Source organism: Octopus sinensis, linkage group LG8 (assembly GCF_006345805.1).
Source record: "Octopus sinensis linkage group LG8, ASM634580v1, whole genome shotgun sequence".
Classification (NCBI taxonomy): Eukaryota; Metazoa; Mollusca; class Cephalopoda; order Octopoda; family Octopodidae; genus Octopus; species Octopus sinensis.
In genome coordinates this window covers 76,408,727-76,433,029 of record NC_043004.1, presented here as the reverse complement: position 1 = coordinate 76,433,029, position 24,303 = coordinate 76,408,727, and the positions used below count along the sequence as shown (strand labels likewise).

Below are 24,303 nucleotides of genomic sequence, written 5' to 3'. Positions count from 1 at the left end.
TATCTCCCAACCATAATCTGGTTGATATTTTTTAATCTTTTAAAATACAATTATTTTTGGATGGAATATTGTTTTTTCTTTCCCTTTTTTTGCAGACTGTGATTTTTTAGCCCGAACACCCTGTATACATGTGTGTGTGTCCCCGTGTGGTGTCCCTGTCCATCCATCTGTCCATGACCACCACCATACTTGACAACGAGTGTCCATGTTTCTGTAATTTAGCAGTTCAGCAAAAGAGATTGATAGCATAAGTACTGGGGTTGATCTGTTTTACCAGATACTTAAAAGCAGTGCCCCAGCATGGCCACATTCATCTAGTCATTTATCTAATATTTCTTTTATTTAATTGACAGGAGGGAAAACTGGTGTCTTTGACCTTGATGAACTTGCCACAGTTTTGAAAGAAGAGAATGCCAGGGACTTGTGCGTAATCAGTGTTCCTGCTGATATCAACTATGTGGACTATCTTGTATTGGTCAGTGGAATATCTCCAAGACATATTAAGGCCATGGCTGAGCTCATGAAATGGCTGGTAAGTCCTTTACTTTTCTCACTTTGTTTCACTTGTTTGACCGTGGTCTTGCTGAGGCTTAACCCTTTAACATTCTCTTTCGGTGACGCCGCGTCGCCTGTGGTGGACTGGGAAGCAACGACTAGCCTGCCCTCCAGGTCCACGGCTGTGAAAAGAAAATGAAGACGAGGCTGAGGGTCGACAGCGAGGAAGGCATGAGAAAGTGGAAAGGAAAAGAAAAAATCCCACGTTGGCGCAGGCGGAAACCGAACGTTCAATTGAAAAAAGACAAACGAACAGATCAGTGGCGGATACCGGCAGACGAGCGAGCGAAGCTGCTGAAGCACATGACGACAGCGATGGCGAGGGCACTCGTCTAAAGGCAGGTCGGCAGTGACAGAAAGTTGGGGACACGCCGGCCGTGTAGAGTCTATTGTAGGTGTATTTCAACCAGAAAAATGTTCACTTAAAGAGAATAACAAGCTACATAATGCAAAATTTTCACTTTTCAAAAATTCTAATTCTAAAGGGTCGGAACTAACCTGAGCAACGCCAAGCGATACTGGTAGTAAAAGATAAACGGGCGAAGAAAGGCCAATGACTTTTACCATTTTTTTCCTCGGCATTAACTATTTGATGGCTTTGGAACCCCAACACATCATAGATTTGGCCTCTTTTCATCATCAGAATCTTCGCAAAGGACAACATGAAATAAATGTAATTACATATTAGATCTGGAGGTTTACTGTCCTCTCTCTCTGGCTGTAAGCAATGGATAATATGCATGATGGGTGTGTCTGTGTATGTGTGTGTGTGTGTGTGAAGGATTTGTTATCCAAGCTTAGTTCAGTTGACAAGCGTCTGGCACTGGTTAAATGCCAGACTGATAACCTCTGACCTTTTCTAATTTAACACAATTGGTGAAGTGTGACTTCCAACAGATGGCAGCGTGGCAGCATCTCAGTCTGTTTTGGTTAGGAGTGAAATGTTACCGGTTGATTGCGTTTACCCTGTTACTGGGATTCATTATATATGTGTGTGCGTGTGTGTATACATATACATCCAGATATATATACATAATGTATATACTATATATATATGTATATGTAGATAAATACATACATACACACACACACATACATATTAAATTATAAATATTATATTGTATATATACACACACACGCACGCACACACATATATATATACATGCATATATGGGTACAGGATGTCACCAATGATTCAAACAACATGAAATACATAAACAAATGAGTTAAATACGTAAACAACAAGAAAAAAAAATGGAAAACAGCTCCTACAGGCATTTTTTTCTCTCCTTGTTTTTTTCTGTGTATCTTTCTGTTGAAGAGCGTAGGCTCGAAACGTAAAAGACTTTTTCTATTTCTATTCCTGAGGGCCATACTAATACATTTGTTTGTTTGTACTCCACCTGCCTTCATCTTTTGTTTATTTTCGTAAACTTTCCCATTATATATATATATATATATATATATATATATATATATATATATATGCATGTATGTATGTATGTATGTGTATATATATATATATATATATAATATATATATATATATATATGTGTGTATGGAGTTGCAATGGCTCAGTAGTTAGGGCAGTGGACTTATGGCCATAGGATCGCGGTTTCGATTCCCAGACCGGGTGTGGTGAGCGTTTACTGAACGAAAGCACCTAAACCTATACAAGGCTCCGGCAGGGGTGTGGTGGTGGACCCTGCTGTATTCTTTCACCACAATTTTCTCTCACCCTTTCTTCCTGTTTCTGTTGTACCTGTATTTCAAAGGACCAGCCTTCTCACACTCTGTATCACACTGAATCTCTGTTATGGCATGATTTCTACAAATGGATGCCCTTCTTAATGCCAGCCACTTTACAGTGTGTACTGGGTGCTTTTTTTTTTATGGCACCAGCATTAATGAGGTTGTCACGTAATTGGCAGGGCAAAGAAAAGACTGTTTACTGAGTAGGGTTGTATTAAAGAGGAAAGTGGCTTTATGCCAGGGGTTGAAAAACTAAAGTATGACAGAAGGACAGGAACAGGTGTCTTGCTGTAGAGGTCATATATGGTTACCCTGTATTATGTAAGTGTGGGTGGGGATGGCTGGAAAGAAGACAATGGTGGTAGTGAGTAAGTGTCACAGTGTCCCCTCAAGATACAAGGTGAGAGATACCTGAGAGAATACAGACAAATAATCCGGAAGGGTAGGGAGGTAATTTCATCATTGTGTGAAAGGAGGGAGCTTTTAGATGGTTAGAGATGGATGTAAAGGTGAATGTAGGGAGTCGAAGAAGGGTGGAAATATTTTTCTTTTCTAATGTTTCTGATTGTTTTTTGTTCTTTTTTTTCCATTTCAGTATAAAAGAAAAAGGTCTCGTTATGATCCACCTTTACGTATTGAAGGCCTTCAAACAAATAACTGGATAGCAATGGATTTAGGTATGTTGCTTGTTTAACCCTTTTAAATATCAGCCCATCTGAAACTTAAAGTCTTTTATGAGCCCTAGGATTCAAAAGGCCAGATTTTAACCCAGTTTCCATGGGGTACATCATCATCATCATCAACATCACTTAACTTCTGTTGTCCATGCTGGCATGGGTTGGATGGTTTGACATGAAACTGGTTAGCAGGGAGCTGTCTAGACCCCAACTGTCTGTTGTGACATGGTTTCTATAGCTGGATGCCCTTCCTAATGCCAGCCCCTTAACAGAGTGTGCTTGGTGCTTTTTACATGCCCCTGGGTACATATGACTGAAATCACAATACCCCCTTCCATTGACATCACACTGGTCCACCACAGGGTTAGCTTCTCAGTTATTACTTTAGCTCATTTTACAGCTGAGTGGACTGGGGCAACATAGAATGAAGTGTTTTGCTCAAGAGCACAACATACCAGCTTGTCCAGGAATTGAAACTACAATCCTATAATTGAATGCAACACCCAAACCATTAGGGCAGGCATCTTTGCATATATATAGAAACATCATCACAATTAATTAAATGTTTTCAGGCTTACCAAACTCATGCCTTTGGAAACAGCAGAAGGTTGGTGACAGGGAAGGCACCCGGGGAAAGAAAATCTACTGCAATAAATTCTGTCTGATCCATGCAAGCATGAAAAATTGGATATTCAGCTAGTGATAGGAACATAAATTGTGACTCAGGTTTGGTGGAAGATTTTAATTCAAAACTTTTGAAAACCAGACATTTGTACTAGAGAGCCAGAGGTGGCTTCAGCCAGGTTGGTAACAAAAGGTTTAATACCCCAAAACAAAACATATAATGTAGTGAACTGTATAAAAATATTTTATGGTTATTTGGTATGTTATGGTCTTCATTGCTGTTCATTTGAAACTGGTTCAGTCTTCAATGTTCGTTTGGTGTTTAATTATCAGCTGCATTCGTTATGCCGTAACTTCATGTGACTGCATTTTAGGTTTCTGTTGTCATTTTTGTGTCCTTTCAATTCATTCCATTCATCTTTTGATCTTTATTTATATTCATGAACATTACCTATATGAATATGGTCTGGAAGCTTAAAGACCCTGCGAATGGACAGAGATTTAGAGATATGTTATTTGAAGCCTTAGACGAAATGGAAGGGAGTATAGCTACGCATGGGGTAGAAGACAACTGGACGCTTCTGAGGGACAACCTGCTGAAAGCCGCTGACCAGATCTGTGGCTGGTGCAAAGTCCCCTTAAGACCCAAAATAACGTGGTGGTGGAACAATATTGTTGACAGGCTATTAGACAAAAGAAACAGGCTTGGAAGGCCTGGAAGAACGGTGGTAGCAGGGAAGTGTATCAGTCTGCCAGAAGGGAAGCCAGGAGACAGGTCTATCTAGCCGAGGGGAGGCAGATAAGGAAAAATTTGCCAATGTCCTGCGTCGTGAGGATGAAAGACTTGAGGTATTTCGTGTTGCAAGACAGTGTGTGAGAGAGAATCGTGACGTGGTAGGAGAGAAATGTGTTCGCATGGAGGATGGTTCACTTGCGTTAAATGAGGATGCAAAGAGAGAAGCTTGGAGACGCCACTATGAAAGGTTGCTGAATGAGGAAAATGAATGGGATAAAGAGAGTCTGCCGAATGTCGACTCAACAGAGGACCAGCAATCCGAGTTAACAGTTCCTTAGTAGATAAGGCAATTAGAAGCATGAAAACAGGGAAAGCCCCAGGCCCATCAGAATTACTGCAGAGATGCTCAAAATATCTGGTGGTGTCGGCTATAGCTTAGTCACCCGTATAGTTAACCAGGTGATACACGAGGGGGTCATACCCAATGACTGGTGTAGCAGCATAATAGTCAACTGCTACAAAGGTAAAGGCGACGCCCTAGAGACAAATAACTACAGGGGCATCAAGCTGCTGGATCAGGTAATGAAGGTTACGGAGAGGGTTGTAGCCCAACTAATTAGAGAGAGAGTTACCTTAGATGATATGCAGTTTGGGTTCGTGCCAGGGAAAAGTACTACTGATGCTATATTCCTGGTAAGACAGCTGCAGGAGAAATACCTAGCCAAAGATAAGCCCTTGTACCTGGCTTTTGTTGACTTGGAGAAAGCCTTTGACAGGGTCCCCCGGTCCCTTATCTGGTGGTCAATGAGGAAACTAGGGATAGAAGAATGGTTGGTGAGAGCTGTTCAAGCCATGTACAGAGACGCTGCTAGTAAGGTGAGGGTTGGCAACGAGTACAGTGAAGAATTCCGGGTAGAGGTTGGGGTCCACCAAGGTTCAGTCCTCAGTCCCCTCCTATTTATCATAGTCCTCCAGGCAATAACGGAGGAATTCAAGACAGGTTGCCCCTGGGAGCTCCTCTATGCTGATGACCTTGCTCTAATTGCTGAGTCACTATCAGAACTGGAGGAGAAGTTTCAGGTGTGGAAACAAGGATTAGAATCGAAGGGCCTTAGAATCAACCTAGCCAAAACCAAAGTTCTAATAAGTAGGAAGGTAGATCAATCACAAACGCCTTCAGGTAGATGGCCCTGCTCGATCTGTAAAAAAGGTGTAGGTAGAAACTCTATAAGATGCACCAAGTGTAAGCTATGGACACATAAGAGGTGCAGCAATGTCAAAGGAAGGCTAACTAGGAAAATAGTTTTTTGTCTGTGGCAAATGCTCAGGAGCAATAAACACTGGAAATATGCAGAGACCAACTTCTGCCACGTTCCAGGGAGACAAACTAGAAGTAGTTGATAGCTTCCGCTACCTAGGAGACCAAGTCAGTAGCGGGGGTGGGTGTGCTGAAAGTGTAACTGCTAGAGTAAGAATAGCCTGGGCAAAGTTTAGAGAGCTCTTACCCCTGCTGGTGACAAAAGGCCTCTCGCTCAGAGTAAAAGCAGACTGTATGATGCATGTGTACGTACAGCCATGCTACATGGTAGTGAAACATGGGCCGTGACTGCTGAGGATATGCGTAAGCTCGCAAGAAATGAAGCCAGTATGCTCCGATGGATGTGTAATGTCAGTGTTCATAATCGTCAGAGTGTAAGTTCCTTGAGAGAAAAGTTGAACCTAAGAAGCGTCAGTTGTGGCGTGCAAGAGAGACGGCTGCGCTGGTATGGTCATGTGACAAGAAAGGCTGAAGATAGTTGTGTGCAAAAGTGCTACACCCTAGCAGTGGAGGGAACCTGTGGAAGAGGTAGACCCAGGAAAACCTGGGACGAGGTGGTGAAGCACGACCTTCGAACTTTAGGTCTCACTAAGGAAATGTCTAGAGACCGAGACCTATGGAAGTATGCTGTGCATGAGAAGACCCGGCAAGACTAGTCAGGCCATAACCCGTGGCCCCGACCGGGGACGTAGTCAGTCCTGTGCATACCTTCCTTCTTGTGACACTTATGAAGACCTGTTGAGGCAAGTGAAAATCAAATCAAATCAAAACAAATCAAAATAGATGAACATCAGTGGAATTGTATTCTTCGTGGTACCAGTGCCGGTGGCACACAAGAAAACCACCCAAACGTGGCCGTAACCAGTACCGCATCGACTGGCCTCCGTGCTGTGGGCACAACACACACCATCCGATCGTGGCCGTTCGCCAGCCTCATCTGGCACCTGTGCCGGTGGCACATAAAGACACCATCCGAAGACCCGGCGACGTAGTCAGTCCACCTGTGCATACCTTCCCTCTTATGACACTTGTGAAGACCTGTTGAGGCAAGTGTGTGACACTTGTGAAGACCTGTTGAGGCAGAGGCAAGTGTGTGACACTTGTGGAGACCTGTTGAGGCAAGTGTGTGACCCTTGTGAAGACCTGTTGAGGCAAGTGAAAATCAAACCAAATCAAAATAGATGAATATCAATGGAATTTGTATCTTTGTGGTTCCAGTACCGGTGGCACACAAGAAAACCATCCGAACGTGGCCGTCGACTGGCCTCCGTGCTGTGGGCACAACAAACACCATCTGATCGTGGCCGTTCGCCAGCCTCACCTGGCACCTGTGTCGGTGGCACATAAAAACACCACCACCATCCAAAGACCCGGCGACGTAGTCAGTCCACCTGTGCTTACCTTCCCTCTTATGACACTTGTGAAGACCTGTTGAGGCAGAGGCAAGTGTGTGACACTTGTGAAGACCTGTTGAGGCAGAGGCAAGTGTGTGACACTTGTGGAGACCTGTTGAGGCAAGTGTGTGACACGCGTGACACTTGTGAAGACCTGTTGAGGCAAGTGAAAATCAAACCAAATCAAAATAGATGAACATCAATGGAATTTGTATCTTTGTGGTTCCAGTACCGTGGCACACAAGAAAACCATCCGATCGTGGCCGTTCGCCAGCCACATCTGGCACCTGTGTCGGTGGCACATAAAGACACCATCCGAAGACCCGGCGACGTAGACAGTCCACCTATGCATACCTTCCTTCTTGTGACACTTGTGAAGACCTGTTGAGGCAAGTGAAAATCAAATCAAATCAAATCAAATCAAATCAAAACAGATCAAAATAGATGAACATAAATGGAATTTGTATCTTTGTGGTACCAGTGCCGGTGGCACACAAGAAAATCATCCGAACGTGGCCGTAGCCAGTACCACATAGACTGGCCCCCGTGCTTTGGGGATGTAACAAACACCATCCGATCGTGGCCGTCCGCCAGCCTCATCTGGCACCTGTGTCGGTGGCACATAAAAACACCATCCGAGCGTGGCCGTCTGCCAGCCTCGTCTGGCACCTGTGTCGGTGGCACATAAAAACACCATCCGAGCGTGGCCGTTCGCCAGCCTCGTCTGGCACCTGTGTCGGTGGCACATAAAATCACCCACTACACTCTCGGAGTGGTTGGCGTTAGGAAGGGCATCCAGCTGTAGAAACACTGCCAGATCTGACTGGCCTGGTGCAGCCTTCGGGCTCCCCAGACCCCAGTTGAACCGTCCAACCCATGCTAGCATGGAAAACGGACGCTAAATGATGATGATGATGATGATGATGTATATACACACACACACACATGCAGACGAGCATACACACACAAAACATGTACACACACACACGTGTGTACACAGATACATGCGTGCACACATGGTTTTGCAGTTAAGTAGCTCTCTTTGCAAACATGTAGATTTAGGTTCAGTCCCACTGTGTGGCACCATGAGCAAGTGTCAGTAATATAGCCCCCCCCCCAGGCCAACCAAAAGTATTCTGAGTAGATTTGGTAGATGGAAACTGAAAGAAGCCCATCTTACAAATATGTGTGTGTGCGTGTGCATGGCTCAGTGGTTAGAGCATCAGGCTCACAGTCACGAGGTAGTGAGTTCAGTTCCTGGACCGGGCTGTGTGTTGTGCTCTTGAGCAAGACACTTTATTTCATGTCGCTCCAGTTTACTCAGCTGTTGAAATGAGTTGCAATGTCACTGGTGCCAAGCTGTATCGGCCCCTTTGCCTTTCCCTTGGATAACACTGGTGGCGTGGAGAGGGGAGGCTGGTCTTCCATAAACAACCTTACCTGGGTTTGTGCCTTGGAGGGTAACTTTCTAAGAACAATCCCATGGTCATGCACGACTGAAGCAGGGCGGTGGGGTGTCTTTATACACACACACACACACATATTTCCATATAGAAACACATACCACATATATATATATATATATATATATATATATATATATATATGTGGTATGTGTTTCTATATGGAAATATGTGTGTGTGTGTATAAAGACACCATATATATATATATATATATATATATATGTGGTATGTGTTTCTATATGGAAATATGTGTGTGTGTGTGTATAAAGACACCCCACCGCCCTGCTTCAGTCGTGCATGACCATATATATATATAACCCATATTTTTGACTTTTACTTTTAAACTGGTCAAGACCTTTGGGGACATGCTGTGCTTGAGAAGATCCATCAAGCCAAGTGAAATTGTAGTCATGGCCAATGCTGGTTTCATGTAACTATCTATCATGCTGGTGGCACTTAAAGGGCACCTTTTGAGCGTTGGGCCACATGGAGGCAAAGAGGCTGAGTTCCTTTTGAGTGTTAGGCCTCACAGAGGCAATGACCGTGACCTTTGGCATTATCTCGTGCTTGAGAAGAAGACCCATCAAGCCAAGCAAAATTGCAGTCGTGGCAGATACTGGTGTCATGGAAATGGTACCCAGGCTGGTGGTATGTAAAAACAGCCGTTACACTTTCAGAGTGGTTGGTGTTAGGAAGGGCATCTAGCCATAGAAAACCATGCCAAATCAGACTGGAGTCTGGTGCAGGCTTCCAACTTACCAGCCATGATCAAACCATCCAGCCCATGCCAGCATGGACAACAGATGTTAAATTATGAGGATGATGATAATGATGATGATACAGGGTCACAGATGACTTGATCCCTGTACTTATTCTTTTTTAAGCTTGGTACTTGTTCTATCAGTCTCTTTTGCTGAACTGCTAAGTAATGGGGATGTAAACACACCAATTCCGGTTGTCCAGCAGTTTTGGGAGACAAGACAACACACACTCACATGTATGATGGGCTTCTTTCAGTTTCCGTCTACCAAATCCACTCACAAGGCTTTAGTCAGCCCAAGCCTCTAGCAGAAGACATTTGCCCAAGGTGCCATGCAGTGGGACTGAACCCAAAACCAATGTGATTGGGAGGCAAGCTTCTTACCACACCTATATACACATTATATATAATATATATATTCTTTATGTATATATGTGTGGGTGTGTGTTTGTGTGCAAAGATATATATCTATATATATGATAATATATTCACCCTTTTATGAAAAAAGAATTTGTGATGAACATGAGGAATTCATCATTGAAAGCTTTGTGGAGGACGAGGACTGTGTTGTGGTTGTTTTTGTGTAAAACTAAACTGGGATACATTCCAGTTGTCTTTATGTTTTTTGTTACTATTTTTGTGTAATAATGTATTAGTGCTATATTGTTCTAAAGTTGTAACAAGGGAAAAAGAGAAAGAGAAACATGACAAAAAAAAATGCCAGTCCCATCTACAAAAGCCATAAAACATCACATTTTCTTTTTCAGACATTACTATTCATTTTTCTGATTTTTGCTCTGTTTATTTATCTTTGTGTTATGTAACAAGCGTAGGTGTGGCTGTGTGGTAAGAAGCCTGTTTCCCAACCCCAAGTGTTTGGGTGTCTGGGTTCAGTTACACTACGTGCACCTTGGGCTAGTGTCTTCTACTATAGCCTCGGGCTGACCAAAGCCTTGTGAGTGGATTTTGTAGATGGGAACTGAAAGAAACCCATCATATATATATATATATATATATATATATATATAATTACACTAACTTGTTACACTAGATAATAATAGAGCCAATGATATCTTTGCAAATATTTTCTCCTGAATTATTTGCTCTGTATTGAAATTATATATTTATATATATATATCTGTAAATATAATATGTGACAATTGTTCGGTAGCCAAGATAAAACTCTGAGTTTCGGATGCCGAGGTGGAAATCCACACCACCATCTCTTCAGTTATCCGGCCATCTGAAAAACGCTATGAAAAAGGGCCGTTATACAAAGGGAAATTACTGTGTTATAGACCGCTGTTTATACAAAAGCCCTAATTCAAATGGTCACTAATTATGATAAGGTTAAAAGTTCATATTGTATTATATTTATTTACAGATAAATTCCTCTATTTACATAATACTGAGCTCTCTTTCTTTTGTTTTCTTACCGTTTTTACCAATATATGTATATATATATATATACACATACACATACATATATAGATAGATGTGTATGTGAGTCATTGTGTATGTGTTTGTTCGCCACTACTGCTTGACAACTGGTGTTGGTGTGTTTATGTCCCTGTAACTCAGTCGTTTGGCAAAAGAGAATGATAGAGTAAGAACCAGGTTTTCAAAAACAAAAAAAAAAGGTATTTGGGTTGATTCATTTGACTAAAAACCTGTCAAGGCAGTGCCCCAGCATGACCAGTGACTGAAACAAGTAAAAGTCAGAATGTAAAAGACATATGAAATAATTTCTTAGTTGTTTACGGTGTTGGTGGTTGTGGTGGTGGTGGTGGTTGGGTGTGGTGGTTGCTGTTGTTGTTTCATCAGTCCTGGCTGAATGGACCTGTGTTCAACCCATGCCAGCACATGGAAATTGGACATTAAATGATGATGATGATGATGATATGTGTGCATATATGTGTGTGTGTGTGTGTGTGTGTGTGTGTGTGTATGTGCATATATATATATAGGCACAGGAGTGGCTGTGTGGTAAGTAGCTTGCTTACCAGCCACGTAGTCCCGTGTTCAGTCCCACTGCATGGCACCCCTTGGGCAAGTGCCTTCTACTATATCCTCAGGTTGACCAAAGCTTTGTGAATGGATTTGGTAGACGGAAACTGAAAGAAGCCTGTCATCATCATCATTATCACATCATCATCATATATATATATGTATGTATGTGTGTGTGTATGTGTATTTATATGTATGTATGTGTGTATCTATCTATCTGTATATATATACATATTTATATGTATGTGTACACATATATATGCCTGTATATGTGTGTGATGTTATATATTTGAATGACTTGGATATAGAAACAATTGTAGGTGACAATACATTGATAAATTGATGTTTATCTGTTAAAACTCTCCATTTTCTTCTTGTCATATATATATATATATATATATATATATATGATGATGATGATGATGATGATATATATATATGTGTGTGTGTGTATGTATATATATGCACACACACCATTGCTTCTTTATGTTCAATTTTTCATGCTTGCATGGATCAGGCAGAATTCATTGCAGCAGATTTTCTATCCCTTGGGGCCCTTCCCTGTCACCAACCTTCTGCTGTTTCCAAGCAAAAGTAATATTTCCCCCATGTGGTCCAACATGTTTCTTTTATGGAAGACTGGAAGGATCTCTTCTAGCGTCCCAGAGCAATTTTGCTTACATCCATATCTCCTTTGCTGTCATACATTGGATGTATTTGTCGTATCTGATGCTTACCTAAAATGCTGCAGCCTGTTTTTTAAAGTCAGTCAGTGATCCTTGAACTATAAATCATATATCTGGAGCAACGACCTCTGTGAATTCCTTTTATATTAATTTTCATAATAACCCACTCCTTGCCAACCAGTAATTGATGAAATGAGAACTAAATATCTAACTGGGTTGCATACTAGTTTTTTTTTTTAATGAATGTAATTTCTTTCTCTTGTCATGAATTGAAAAAAAAAAAAAAGATAAACCACAGAGTTTCATGTAGTAGTTACATAGAATGCATTGTCATCATCATGATCATCATAATCGTGATCATCAGATGTAGCAGCAGCAGTAGCAGCCGTTCAAGAATTTGGACCTGGAGATCTCCATTTCCAGCGACTTTGAGGGCCACCTCCCAGTGGTGTCGGGTGTCAACGAAGAGCCCTTGACTACAACAAGATGACCAAAGTTTTTTTTTCTCCAAGGTCTGGGGTCTCCCGCCCCTAAGCCCTAGACCATCACCCTTACCCGTCTTGTTGCTTAACAACAACAACAACAACAGCAGCAGCATTGCTTTATTGTCCACTTTTCTGTGCCGGCATGAGTCAGATGGATCTCATTGAGGTAGATTTTCTCCAGCTTGATGCCCTTCCTCTCCCAGTCCAAGCAAGGTCTGATTATTGCTCCATGGCTGGATATGTTTCCCAGTGTGTGGCTATCATATATCTAGGACATTCAATGTGCCTAGACCATCCTGACTGAATATGTTGAGGGGAAGAGAGCAAGAGGTCATCAAAGACGTTTGTGGACTGATAGTGTCAAAAAGATGAACTGGACAAGCAAGAGCCTGGCTGATTGTATGCATGCAGTACAACACAGAAGGGACTGGGGAGTCATGGCCAGCTGACCTCTGGACATAGGGATGGCAAATGGCAGATGGATGCTAATATATTATTTAAGGTAACCTGGTGCAGCCTCCTGGACTTGCCGTCCAACCCACGCCAGTGTGGACAGTAAACTTTACATGGTACTCTTTTACTCTTTATTCTTTTACTTGTTGCAGTCATTTTGACTGTGGCCATACTGGAGCACCACCTTTAGTCGAGCAAATCGACCCCAGGACGTTTTTGTAAGCCTAGTACTTATTCTATTGGTCTCTTTTGCCGAACCACTAAGTTACGGGGGACGTAAACACACCAGCATCAGTTATCAAGCAATGTTGGGGGGACAAACACAGACACACACACATATACACACACATACATATATACATATATATACACATATACGACAGGCTTCTTTCAGTTTCCATCTACCAAATCCACTCACAAGGCTTTGGTCGGCCCGAGGCTATAGTAGAAGACACTTGCCCAAGGTGCCATGCAGTGGGACTGAACCCGGAACTATGTGGTTGGTAAGCAAGCTACTTACCACACAGCCACTCCTACGCTACGATGATGATTATTGTTAAGTTAGCGTTAATGTCTTTAAGACATGGATTATCAATGTAAGTTAGCATTACTGTAGTTAATGCAGGGATTATTAGTTAGTTAAGTAGAATTAACATGTTTAATCCAGAGATTGTTTGTATACAATCCTATAGGCGTAGGAGTGGGTGTGTGGTAAGTAGTTTGCTTACGAACCACATGGTTCTGGGTTCAGTCTCACTGCGTGGCACCTTGGGCAAGTGTCTTCTACCATAGCCTCAGGGCAACCAAAGCCTTGTGAGTGAATTTGGTAGACGGAAACTGAAAGAAGCCTGTTGTATATATGTATATATGTACGTGTGTGTATATGTTTGTGTGTCTGTGTTTGTCCCCCACCAACATCGCTTGACAACTGATGCTGGTGTGTTTATGTCCCCATAACTTAGCAGTTCGGCAAAAGAGACCGATAGAATAAGTACTAGGTTTACAAAGAATAAGTCCTGGGGTCGATTTGCTCGACTAAAGGCGGTGTTCCAGCATGGCCACAGTCAAATGGCTGAAACCAGTAAAAGAGTAAAGAGTATACATTAGCATATTTAATGTATTAATTAATCATTATTAAAAAAAAATTAAATTAAAAATAAAAAATACAATACAGTGAGAGAGAAGAAAAACTGGAGAAAATATTTTATAAATTTCTAATATTTTTTTTTATTTTCTTAGCAAGTAGCGAAGAAAGATCACATTGCTAAAGTTAATTTGATAGCAACCGTGTGTTACTGCTACTACTAGCTGGTGTACCGAAGATGAATTGGTGTAATCTTAATTAATTTAATGCCTGGTGGCAGGTCTAACCCACACCTGGCTCACACACACACGCACATGTGTACTCTATCTGTTCTCCTTCACCCAAGTTAGTCCTTGAAAAGTATTAAGGGGTGAGGTGTGTGTATATGTGTGTGTGTGGGGAGATCCCTGTGCAAAGTTTACAAGCCTACCAAATGCCAGTCGCTAGTAGTATTGGTATTAAAGACCAATTTTTGTGTGATGGGAGAAGTTTTCTTTTTTTCACTTATCTGTTTTATTCCTTGAGTTGTATATGAAATTGTATATAGATTATACACACACACACACACACACACATTCATACACACATACATGCATACACTCACACAGTGGCCTGGCAATGGAATTGGCAATGGAATTGGCTTGCAAAATCAAGTCGAAAGTTTTTACAAACAAGGCCGATTTTTTTTTTCCCAATCTTGATATCAAATCAAACACAGGCACAATAATATGTTTTCTTATTAAACATGGCAAAGTAATTCTTCAGATCACTCCAAAAATTTTTCTATATTCGCACATGGCCTATGCTAGGGGTGTAACCAGTCCACTTATGCATGCCTTTTCTTCATTGGACACTAAACTCTGCTTGCGAAGACCGGTTGAGGCAAGTGAAATCGAAATCGAAGTCGAAATCAAACTCGGTGACTGGCATCCATTGCTAGTGGAGCGCTAAGACTACCATACGAGTGAGATCGTTGCCAGAGCAACAAACTGGCCTTCGTGCCGATGGCACATTAAGCACATTATTCGAGCGTGATCGTTACCGCTTTGCCTTACTAGCACTTGCGTTGGTGGCATGTGAAATATTTGAGTGAGGTCGTCACCAGTGCTGCTGGACTGGCTCCTGTGCAAGTGGCACATAAAAAGTATCATTTGGGCGTGGCTGTTGCCAGTTCCACCAAACTGGCCCTCGTGCTGTTGGCACGTAAAAGCACCCACTACACTCGTGGAGTGGTTGGCGTTAGGAAGGGCATCCAACTGTAGAAACTCTGCCAGATCAGATTGGAGTTTGGTTCACCAGACCTCAGTCAAACCGTCCAACCCATGCTAGCATGGAAAGCAGATGTTAAATGATTATGATGATGATGATTTTGGTGATGAAGTTAGTTTTCCAAGAGGATGTCTAAAGTTTTTTCATTGCATAAGATTTTCTGTACATGCATTACAGCACAGTGTATCAGACGATGTTGCAGCATACTTTGGAGTTGAGCTCAGTGTTTTGGCAATGAAAAACATCCAGAATAACATTGGTTGGTGTTTCCAAAGTGTAGTCAGGAGAAAATCTTTGTGGACATCCTGGTTTTCAGAAAAATAACAACAATAACTGATTTGATGATAGCATGTTGTCAACTTAATGTGACAGTCCCATGAAAGGGAAGAATGCTACTGTTATTTAGCCCTAGGAAACACTGTTTCCTGTTGGACTTGACTCATTTCCTGTTTCCTTATGTCTTCAAAGTGAAGACAAGCACCTCCACCCAACAAAACCAGCATTCAGAGACTAGTTTCAGAATCATTGCTCATCATCAGTCTGGAGTAGCTTGGCTTGCTAGCTGTCGATGCCTGTCTGCCTTTGAAAACATAAGGACACAGGAAATGTGTCAAGTCCAACAGGAAATGGTGTTTCCTAGGGCTAAATAACAGTAGCATTCTTCCCTTTCATGGGACTCTCACATCAAGTTGACAACATGTTATCTTTTTATTGTGCATACATACATACATACATACAAACCGGCATTACATTCACAATATTGTGTATAAACACACACACACATACATATGCCCGTGGGGGTGGGGCTGGCAGTGAATTTCGTTTCATTTTTGTTCACTTAGTTCATCTCCCCCTCCCTTTTTCTTCTCCCTCTCTCTCTCTTTCTCTTTTACTGTCTCTTTATCCCTCTCTGCTTCTCTCTCTTTTATACTCCCTCTCTCTCTCTCCCTCCCCTCCTTTCCTCTCTTACACTTTATAATATTTCTATCTCCTGCTTAACATTTCCCTCTCTAATTAGCCAAAAATGGCTTCCAGAGTTGAAAAAAAAAATTTTTGAAAAACCCTAACCCTAACATGTCACCCCCAACTCTGCCCCCAGCCCTGCCTCCAACCCTACCTCCAGCTCTACCCCTAGCCCTTTTTTCTCTACCTTTTCACTTCATGAAGAGGATGGGTTTTCTAGATAAACCTAATGACCTATCAGATGTGGTGGTGGTGGCGGTGGCAGCAGTGCCGATAGTTGAGATGGTGGTGGTAGTTTTTTGGTATTAACAGGGGTAATATTTTGGGTTGAGATCATGTGATGATGTTTACCTTAGCCTAGAACCCTACTCCCACCCCTGTGCTCCATTTTTTTTTTGGCCCACAGCAGCATCCAAATATTTATCCAAAGATATGTATACAGAAAAATATTAAAAAAAAAAAAGAAAAAAAGATCACCTAAATGTTGTAATCAGTCTAAAATTCCTTCAAATAGAAGAAATAGGAGCTCAGGCATGGCAGCATGGTTAAGTAGCTCACTTCTGAACCACATAGATTTCGGTTCAGTCCCACCGTGCAGCACCTGGAGCACGTGTCTTCTACTATAGCCCCGAGCCAACCAATACTGTCATCATCATCATCATCATCATCATCATCATCAACATTATCATTTAATGTCTATCTTACATGCTGGCATGGGTTGGACAGTTTGGCAAGAACTGGCAAGCCAGAGAGCTGCCCCAGCTGCAGCTGTTCTTTCCTGGCAGGATCTCTACAGGTGCTGCACAGTGGGACTGAACCCAAAGCCTCATGGCTGCAAAGTGAGCTTCTCACCCCTCACACCCCTACCACCCAATGCCAAAAGCTCCAATTCCATCACTTCTGTTTCTGTTCAAAGCCTACAAATTACAAAATGGTTTGGTTGCACTTTTGATGAGGAACTATGCACTCCCTCCATTCCTTTCTTTCTTTCTTTCTCTTTTATTCTCTCTTTCTCATTCCCCTTCCTCTCGCTCTTTTTCTCACCCTCCTGCTCTCTCTCTCATTCCTCCTCTCTTTCTCTTTCTCTCTTGTACTCTTTCTCTCTCTCTTTTCTCTTTTTCTCTTTCTCACACTCCCACTCTCTCTTCCTCTCTCTCATTCCTCTACTCTCTTTCTCACTGTCTCAGTTTCTGTCTCCCTGTCTCTACCTGTGGCTTTCTGTTTCTTTCTCTCTCTCTACCTGTCTCTGTCTCTCTCTCTCTCTCTCTCTCTCTCTCTCTCCATTCTTCTTCCCCTCTAATCTCCAAAATCTCCAGTCAAGACGTCCACATCATTTCCAGTCGATAATCAATCATCTTTAAGCTTTAATCTCCTTACATCACTCAACTTAATACCAACTCACAGCTATTGTCTTGGAATTAGGAAACAGCACAACTCTCTCTCTCTCTCCCTCTCTCTCTCTCTCTCTCTCTCTCTCTCTCTCTCTCTAATACTCTGATGGAGGATTCCTTTCAATTAATCATTTAATATTTCCCAGGATTAAATCTGTTTGGAAATCCTACAGCATAACTATACAATCTCTTGAGCTGTTTCAGGAATTTAAATAACAAGAAGCCAGAATAAGAGAAATAAATGATAATTTAACATTGGAATAGCATGTGCTTGCATGTGTGTGTGTGTGTGTGTGTGTGTGTGTGTGTGTGTGTTCACACAAAGAATACACACACTTAAATGGTACCATACACATACACACACAGACATGCACTTTTCAGAGGGTACTGCATGCATTTTTATTATAGCACCAGCATATATATATATATATATATATATATATATATGTATGTATATGTATATATATATGTGTGTGTGTTTGTGTATCTGTGTGTGTATGTGTGTGTGTTCACAAAGACTACACACACTTATATGGCACCATACACACAAACACACACACACACACACATATGTATGTATGTATGTATGTATGTATGTGTGTGTTCATACAAAGAATGCACACTTATGGTACCACACACACACAGATTATTTAGAGGCTGCTATGTGCATTTTTATTATGGCACCACCATATATGTGTGTGTGTGTGTGTGTGTGTGTGTGTGTAGTGTTCTCACAGAGAACACATTCACATGTATGTCATCATACACATATATTTATATGCACACATGTGCAAAGAAATACACACACACCAACACATGCAGTTTTCAGAGGGTGACCAGTGCATTATTATTACGCCATCATTTGAAAGTAAATTATAATTTTGCAGACAGGCGCCCATAGTCTTGCTAATTGTTTCTGGTGCTTTTTCAGTCACGAGCAGACATTGACAGATTCTTGGTCCTGTCACCCTTGACGCAGCTGAACGTCCAGTTGTCACGTCTTTGTTTGAATACACATACATACATACATACATACATACATACATGCACACACACACACACACACACACACACACACACACATATATGTATACTTTTTTACTCTTTTACTTGTTTCAGTCATTTGACTGCAGCCATGCTGGAGCACCGCCTTTAGTCGAGCAAATCGACCCCGGGACTTATTCTTTGTAAGCCCAGTACTTATTCTATCGGTCTCTTTTGCCGAACCGCTAAGTGACGGGGACGTAAACACACCAGCATCGGTTGTCAAGCAATGCTAGGGGACAAACACAGACACACAAACACACACACGCACACACATATATATATATATATATACGACAGGCTTCTTTCAGTTTCCGTCTACCAAATCCACTCACAAGGCATTGGTCGGCCCGGGGCTATAGCAGAAGACACTTGCCCAAGATGCCACGCAGTGGGACTGAACCCGGAACCATGTGGTTGGTTAGCAAGCTACTTACCACACAGCCACTCCTGCGCCTATATATATATATACTCCTGCGTATATATATATACACACATATACACACACAAGCACACACATACACACATGTATATGATGATGATTATATATAGATATAAATATATATATACATATGTATATGCACACACACATACACATACACATGCACACTGCGAATCATGTGGTCTTGGGTTCATTTCCACTGCGTGGCACTTTGGGCAGTTGTCTTCTAAAATATCTTTTAGCTAACCAAATTCTCGTGAATAGATTTGGTAGCTGGAAACTGAAAGAAGCCCATTCTCTGGTATGTATGTGTGTATTTACTTATGTATGTATGGCACCTGTGCTGGTGGCATGTAAAATGCACCATTTGAGTGTGGCTAACTTTGAAATGGTAATGGATTTAGGAACCACTGCAGGCACAGGCATGGCTCTATGGTTAAGAAGTTCGCTTCTCAATCATAGAGCTTTAGGTTCAGTTCCATTGTGCAGCACCTTGGTCAAGTGTCTTCTCCTATAGCTTTGGGCTGACCAAAGCTTTGAGAGGGAATTTGGGAGAAAGAAACTGAAAGAAGCCCATTATGTGTGTGTTTGTGTGTGTGTGTGTGTGTGTGTGTGTGTGTGTGTATGGCTATTTATGAATTATGTTGAGCTATGCCTAGAAATGGTGAGGTTTGTTGACACTTTCTGTCAAAATTGTCCGGTAGCTCTGCATCTTCAAATTCCTCTTTCAGTTGTGCTTTTGTGGTTTCTTTTCTTCTTACGTTCCCAGAAGTCCTTCCATTGATTTGCTGTCAACCTCCCCCTTTACTCTTATGGTGCTTATTGATATTGATTTGGTACTAATGTTGATGCTGCTGGCATTCCTGTTGTTACAGATATTCTTTTCTACTCTAGGCACAAGGCCCGAAATTTTTTGGGGAGGTGGGGGGGGTGTCGATTAGATTAACCCTAGTTCGCAACTGGTACTTAAATTATCAACCCTGAAAGGATGAAAGACAAAGTCGACCTCAATGAAATTTGAACTCAGAATGTAGCAACAGATAAAATACCTGTTTCTTTACTGCCCACAAGGGGCTACACACAGAGGGGACAAACAAGGACAGACAAACGGATTAAGTTGATTACATCGACCCCAGTGCGTAACTGGTACTTATTTAATCAACCCCGAAATGATGACAGACAAAGTCGATCTCAGCGGAATTTGAACTCAGAACATAGCAACAGATGAAATGCTGCTAAGCATTCTGCTTGGTGTGCTAACGTTTCTGCCAGCTTGCCACCTTCTGTTGTTACAGATATTGTTGCTGTTATTGATGTTGCTGTTGTTGATGTTGTCGAAAGCATATGGCTCAGCAGTTAGGGTATTTGACTCATGATCATAAGGTTGTGAGTTCAATTCCTGGCGGCACATTGTGCCTTTCAGCAAGCCACTGTATTTCGTATTCTTCCAGTTCACTCAGCTGGCAAAAATGAGTCATACCTGTAATTCAAAAGGCCAGCCTTGTCACATTCTGTATCACACTGAATCTTTCTAAAAATTATGTTATGGGTAGGTGTGTCTTCAGGTACAACTCATTTTTGCCAGCTGAGTGAACTGGAGTAATGAGAAATAAAGTGTCTTGCTGAAAGGTGGCGAGTTGGCAGAAACGTTAGCATGCCGGGCGAAATGCTTAGCGGTATTTCGTCTGCTGCTACGTTCTGAGTTCAAATTCCGCCGAGGTCGACTTTGCCTTTCATCCTTTCGGGGTCGATTAAATAAGTACCAGTTACGCACTGGAGTCAATATAATCGACTCAATCCATTTGTCTGTCCTTGTTTGTCCTCTCTGTTTTTAGCCCCTTGTGGGTAGTAAAGAAATAGGTATGTGTGTCTGTGGAGTATTCAGCTACTTGCATGCTAATTCCATGAGCAGGTTGTTCCATTGATCGGATCAATTGGAACTCTTGTCATCGTAACTGACAGAAATGCCAGTTTTTTTTTTTCCGTTGCTGTTGTTATTGATGTTGCCATGATGTTGATTCATAAAATTTTTCTATTTTTAGGTAATATTGCCCTCCACATATTTCTTCCACACATCCGTGAATTGTATGACCTCGAGACCTTATGGGCTGTCGGAGCTGAACACGATGACCTCTGCAAAGAGGCTGAAGAGAAATACATCATATCAAACCCAAGCTTGCTTTCTCCGAGAGGTTCAAACACCGAAGAGAAGCAAACGTCTGCCCAAACCACTCCGTCATAATAACTGAGGGAAGCACGCAGACACACACATGCATACGGGCACACCTATGTATACACATATATAAACACAAACTCTCAAAAATATTATTGGTTTTCCTAAACTTTGTAGAACCCCAAGAATGAAGGTGTCCATTGTTTCTTTGTATTTATTATTTCTTCTGTAAGGAAAATAAATTTATTTTACTTATTTACTGATTGTTTTGCTTGTTATTTGTAGGATTGTGATCACCACACACACACACACACAAACACATGAAGTTTGCTTTCTAACCACATGGTTTTGGTTCAATTCTGCTGTGTGCCATTTTGGGCGAGTGACTTCTTTTATAGCTTTCAGACAGCCAAAGCCTTGTGAATAGATTTTGTAGAACAAAGCTGAAAGAGACCCAGTGTGTGTGAGTGCATGCATGCATGTATGTATGTATGTATGTATGCATGCATGTATGTATGTATGTATGTATGTATGTATGTATGTATGTATGTATGCATGCATGCATGCAGTTTATTTCAAGATTTCTTGCCAATAGAGAATGAGCTGGTTTCTAACCTAGATCCAAGGCTCCTTCATTGGAATTTCAACATCAACAACAAGGTATTTTTTGTATGCATGTATGTATGTGTGGAGGCACATGGCCTGGTGGTTAGAGCAGCAGACTCGCGGTCGAGGGATTGCGGGTTTGAGTCTCAGACCGCGGCTTCGGCAAGAAGGTGATGGCGAACTTCTGCTGACTCTTTCGCCACAATTTTCTCTCACTTTTTCCTCCTGCGTCTTGCAGCTCACCTGTGACGGACCGGCGTCCCGTCCAGGTGGGGAACCTATACGCCAAGGAAACCGGCCCTTATGAGCCAGGCATGGCTTGAGAAGGAACGAACAAAACAATGTGTGTTTGTGTGTATGTGTATGCATGCGTGTGCACATTTGTAAGTTTTGCTTTATGTATGTATTCTCATGCATACTGTTAGATATCTAGACACCTCTGTGTGTTTCTGTCTCCTTGCCTTGGCATTGGGTGATAGTTGTGAGTGTCACCATCATACAAGCAGTGTCCTTCATTTGCAATCTTCTGAGGGAACATGCTTGGCCTTGGAGAAGTGTTAGTGAGAAACTAGTGAGGGTTATTGACAGGAAAGGCATCTGGCTATAGAAAGTCCACCTCAACAAATTCTGTCTGATCTATACTAGAAGAGAAAAGATGGCATTAAATGATGATAATCTTTATGTGTGTGTGTGTGTGTATTCATTTGTTATATGTGAATATCTTGTGGGTGTAATTTGGTCTCAGCGGACTGTGGAAGCTTGTTCTATATACTCTATTAACTCGTGTTTAAGTTATGCATTTTGCACAATATTGTAAGAGAAAAATTAAACAGGAATGCAGTTTATATATGAGGCTAATGAACCTTGTGCAAGGAATTTGATCGTTATCGCAACCAGCTGTTATTATAAATGCTCAACTGTGCGAGGGAGGGAATTGCTGAGATGGAGTCAGTTATTGTGAATAAATTACTATCATTTTTAATGTAAGAAAACTAAACCAGGAAAAGTTATTTTTTCTGAGCTAAGTGTTGGGGAAGAAACAATGGAAGAGTGTCAGTGAGAGAGAGAGAGAGAGAGAGAGAGAGAGTTGCAATGGAGCTGTGTTAGACCCAGGTCATTGTACACAACATCAAAGGAAGAGAGAAAACATGAAACAGCCAAATATCCCAGTCAAGTAACCAGTCATGAGCAGCCAATAAGAATGACTGATCTATAGAGAAAAAATGCAAACGGTCCTTGAACATCTCTCTGTCTGTCTTTCTATGTATGTATGTATGTGTGTGTGTGTATATATATATATATATATATATATATATATATAGGGAGAGTTTATGAAAAAAGCAAAAGGCGAAGACAGGTGTGGTACAAAACAAACAGATGTATTAGTATAATGCTCAGGAATAGAAAAAGTCTTTTACGTTTCGAGCCTATGTTCTTCCACAGAAAGGGACACGCATATAGACCACCAACCTCACAAATTAGGCGCAGTGAGATCATGTCAGTGACCAGGTTGCAGTTCATGCAGCGAAAATTTTAGTACCAAATGATCAATATTTAAGTTAACAGATTTTGTGGGTCATTGAGTGGCATATGTGTGTCTTCCATGCTGCAAATGTTGAATAAAATGACCGAGCTGGAATCTTAATACTTCTGACGACAATTTCATTTAAGGGTTCGTAACCCCAAATTAGTTTAGAGAAAATTATGACAGTTATTTGTGTTTTATCATCAGTTTCTGTTGGAGTCATGAGCATAGGTAGTCTGCAGTATGCTACTTTTTACTCTGTGCACTTGGCCTTACTGGCACATGAAAAAACATTTGAGCGAGGTCGTTGCTAGTGCCGCTGGACTGGCTCCTGTGCAAGTGGCATATAAAAAGCACCATTTGAGCGTAGCCGTTGCCAGTACTGCCTGACTGGCCCTCGTGCCAGTGGTACATAAAAGCACCCACTATACTCTCAGAGTGATTGGCATTAGGAAGGGCATCCAGCTGTAGAAACTGCCAGATCAAGATTGGAGCCTGGTGCAGCCATCTGGTTCGCCAGACCTCAGTCAAATCGTTCAGCCCATGCTAGCATGGAAAGCGGACGTTAAATAATGATGATGATGATGATGATATCATCATTTCTTATTGTGTTTTCCTTGCTTTTCATCCACCAGTGATGCTAGCCACTGTCAGCATTTGGTATTTTTTTTATGTGTTATTTCTATGCAGTTACAAGGTGCAGATGTGGCTGTGTGGTTCAGAAGTTTGCTTCCCAACACATGGCTTTGGGTTCAGCTCCACTGCATTGCATTGCATCTTGAGAGTGAATTTGTTTTCTGGAAACTGAAAGACCAGACCTTATATTGATAAGTCAAAAAGATGAACTGTATGCACATGTGAAAAACTATCTTTTCTTAAAAATCTTAAGAACCTCC

The 24,303-nt window shown here is 41.7% G+C and overlaps 1 protein-coding gene across 5 annotated transcripts in view; it reads left to right on the top strand.

Annotated features, from left to right (window-relative positions):
- Positions 1 to 24,303, top strand: part of LOC115215017 — a 32,166-nt gene that overhangs the window by 5,600 nt on the left and 2,263 nt on the right. The window contains exons 2-4 of one of the 5 annotated variants that reach the window (XM_036505477.1): positions 354 to 532; positions 2,903 to 2,984; positions 21,146 to 21,373. In XM_036505477.1, the coding sequence (XP_036361370.1) occupies positions 354 to 532; positions 2,903 to 2,984; positions 21,146 to 21,345 (461 nt within the window). In that variant the 3' untranslated portion in view covers positions 21,346 to 21,373. Of the gene's footprint in view, positions 1 to 353; positions 533 to 2,902; positions 2,985 to 21,145; positions 21,536 to 21,573; positions 21,592 to 24,303 lie in introns of those variants that run through there. The other 4 variants (XM_036505480.1, XM_029784138.2, XM_036505479.1 and 1 more) reach the window with 4 other exon arrangements.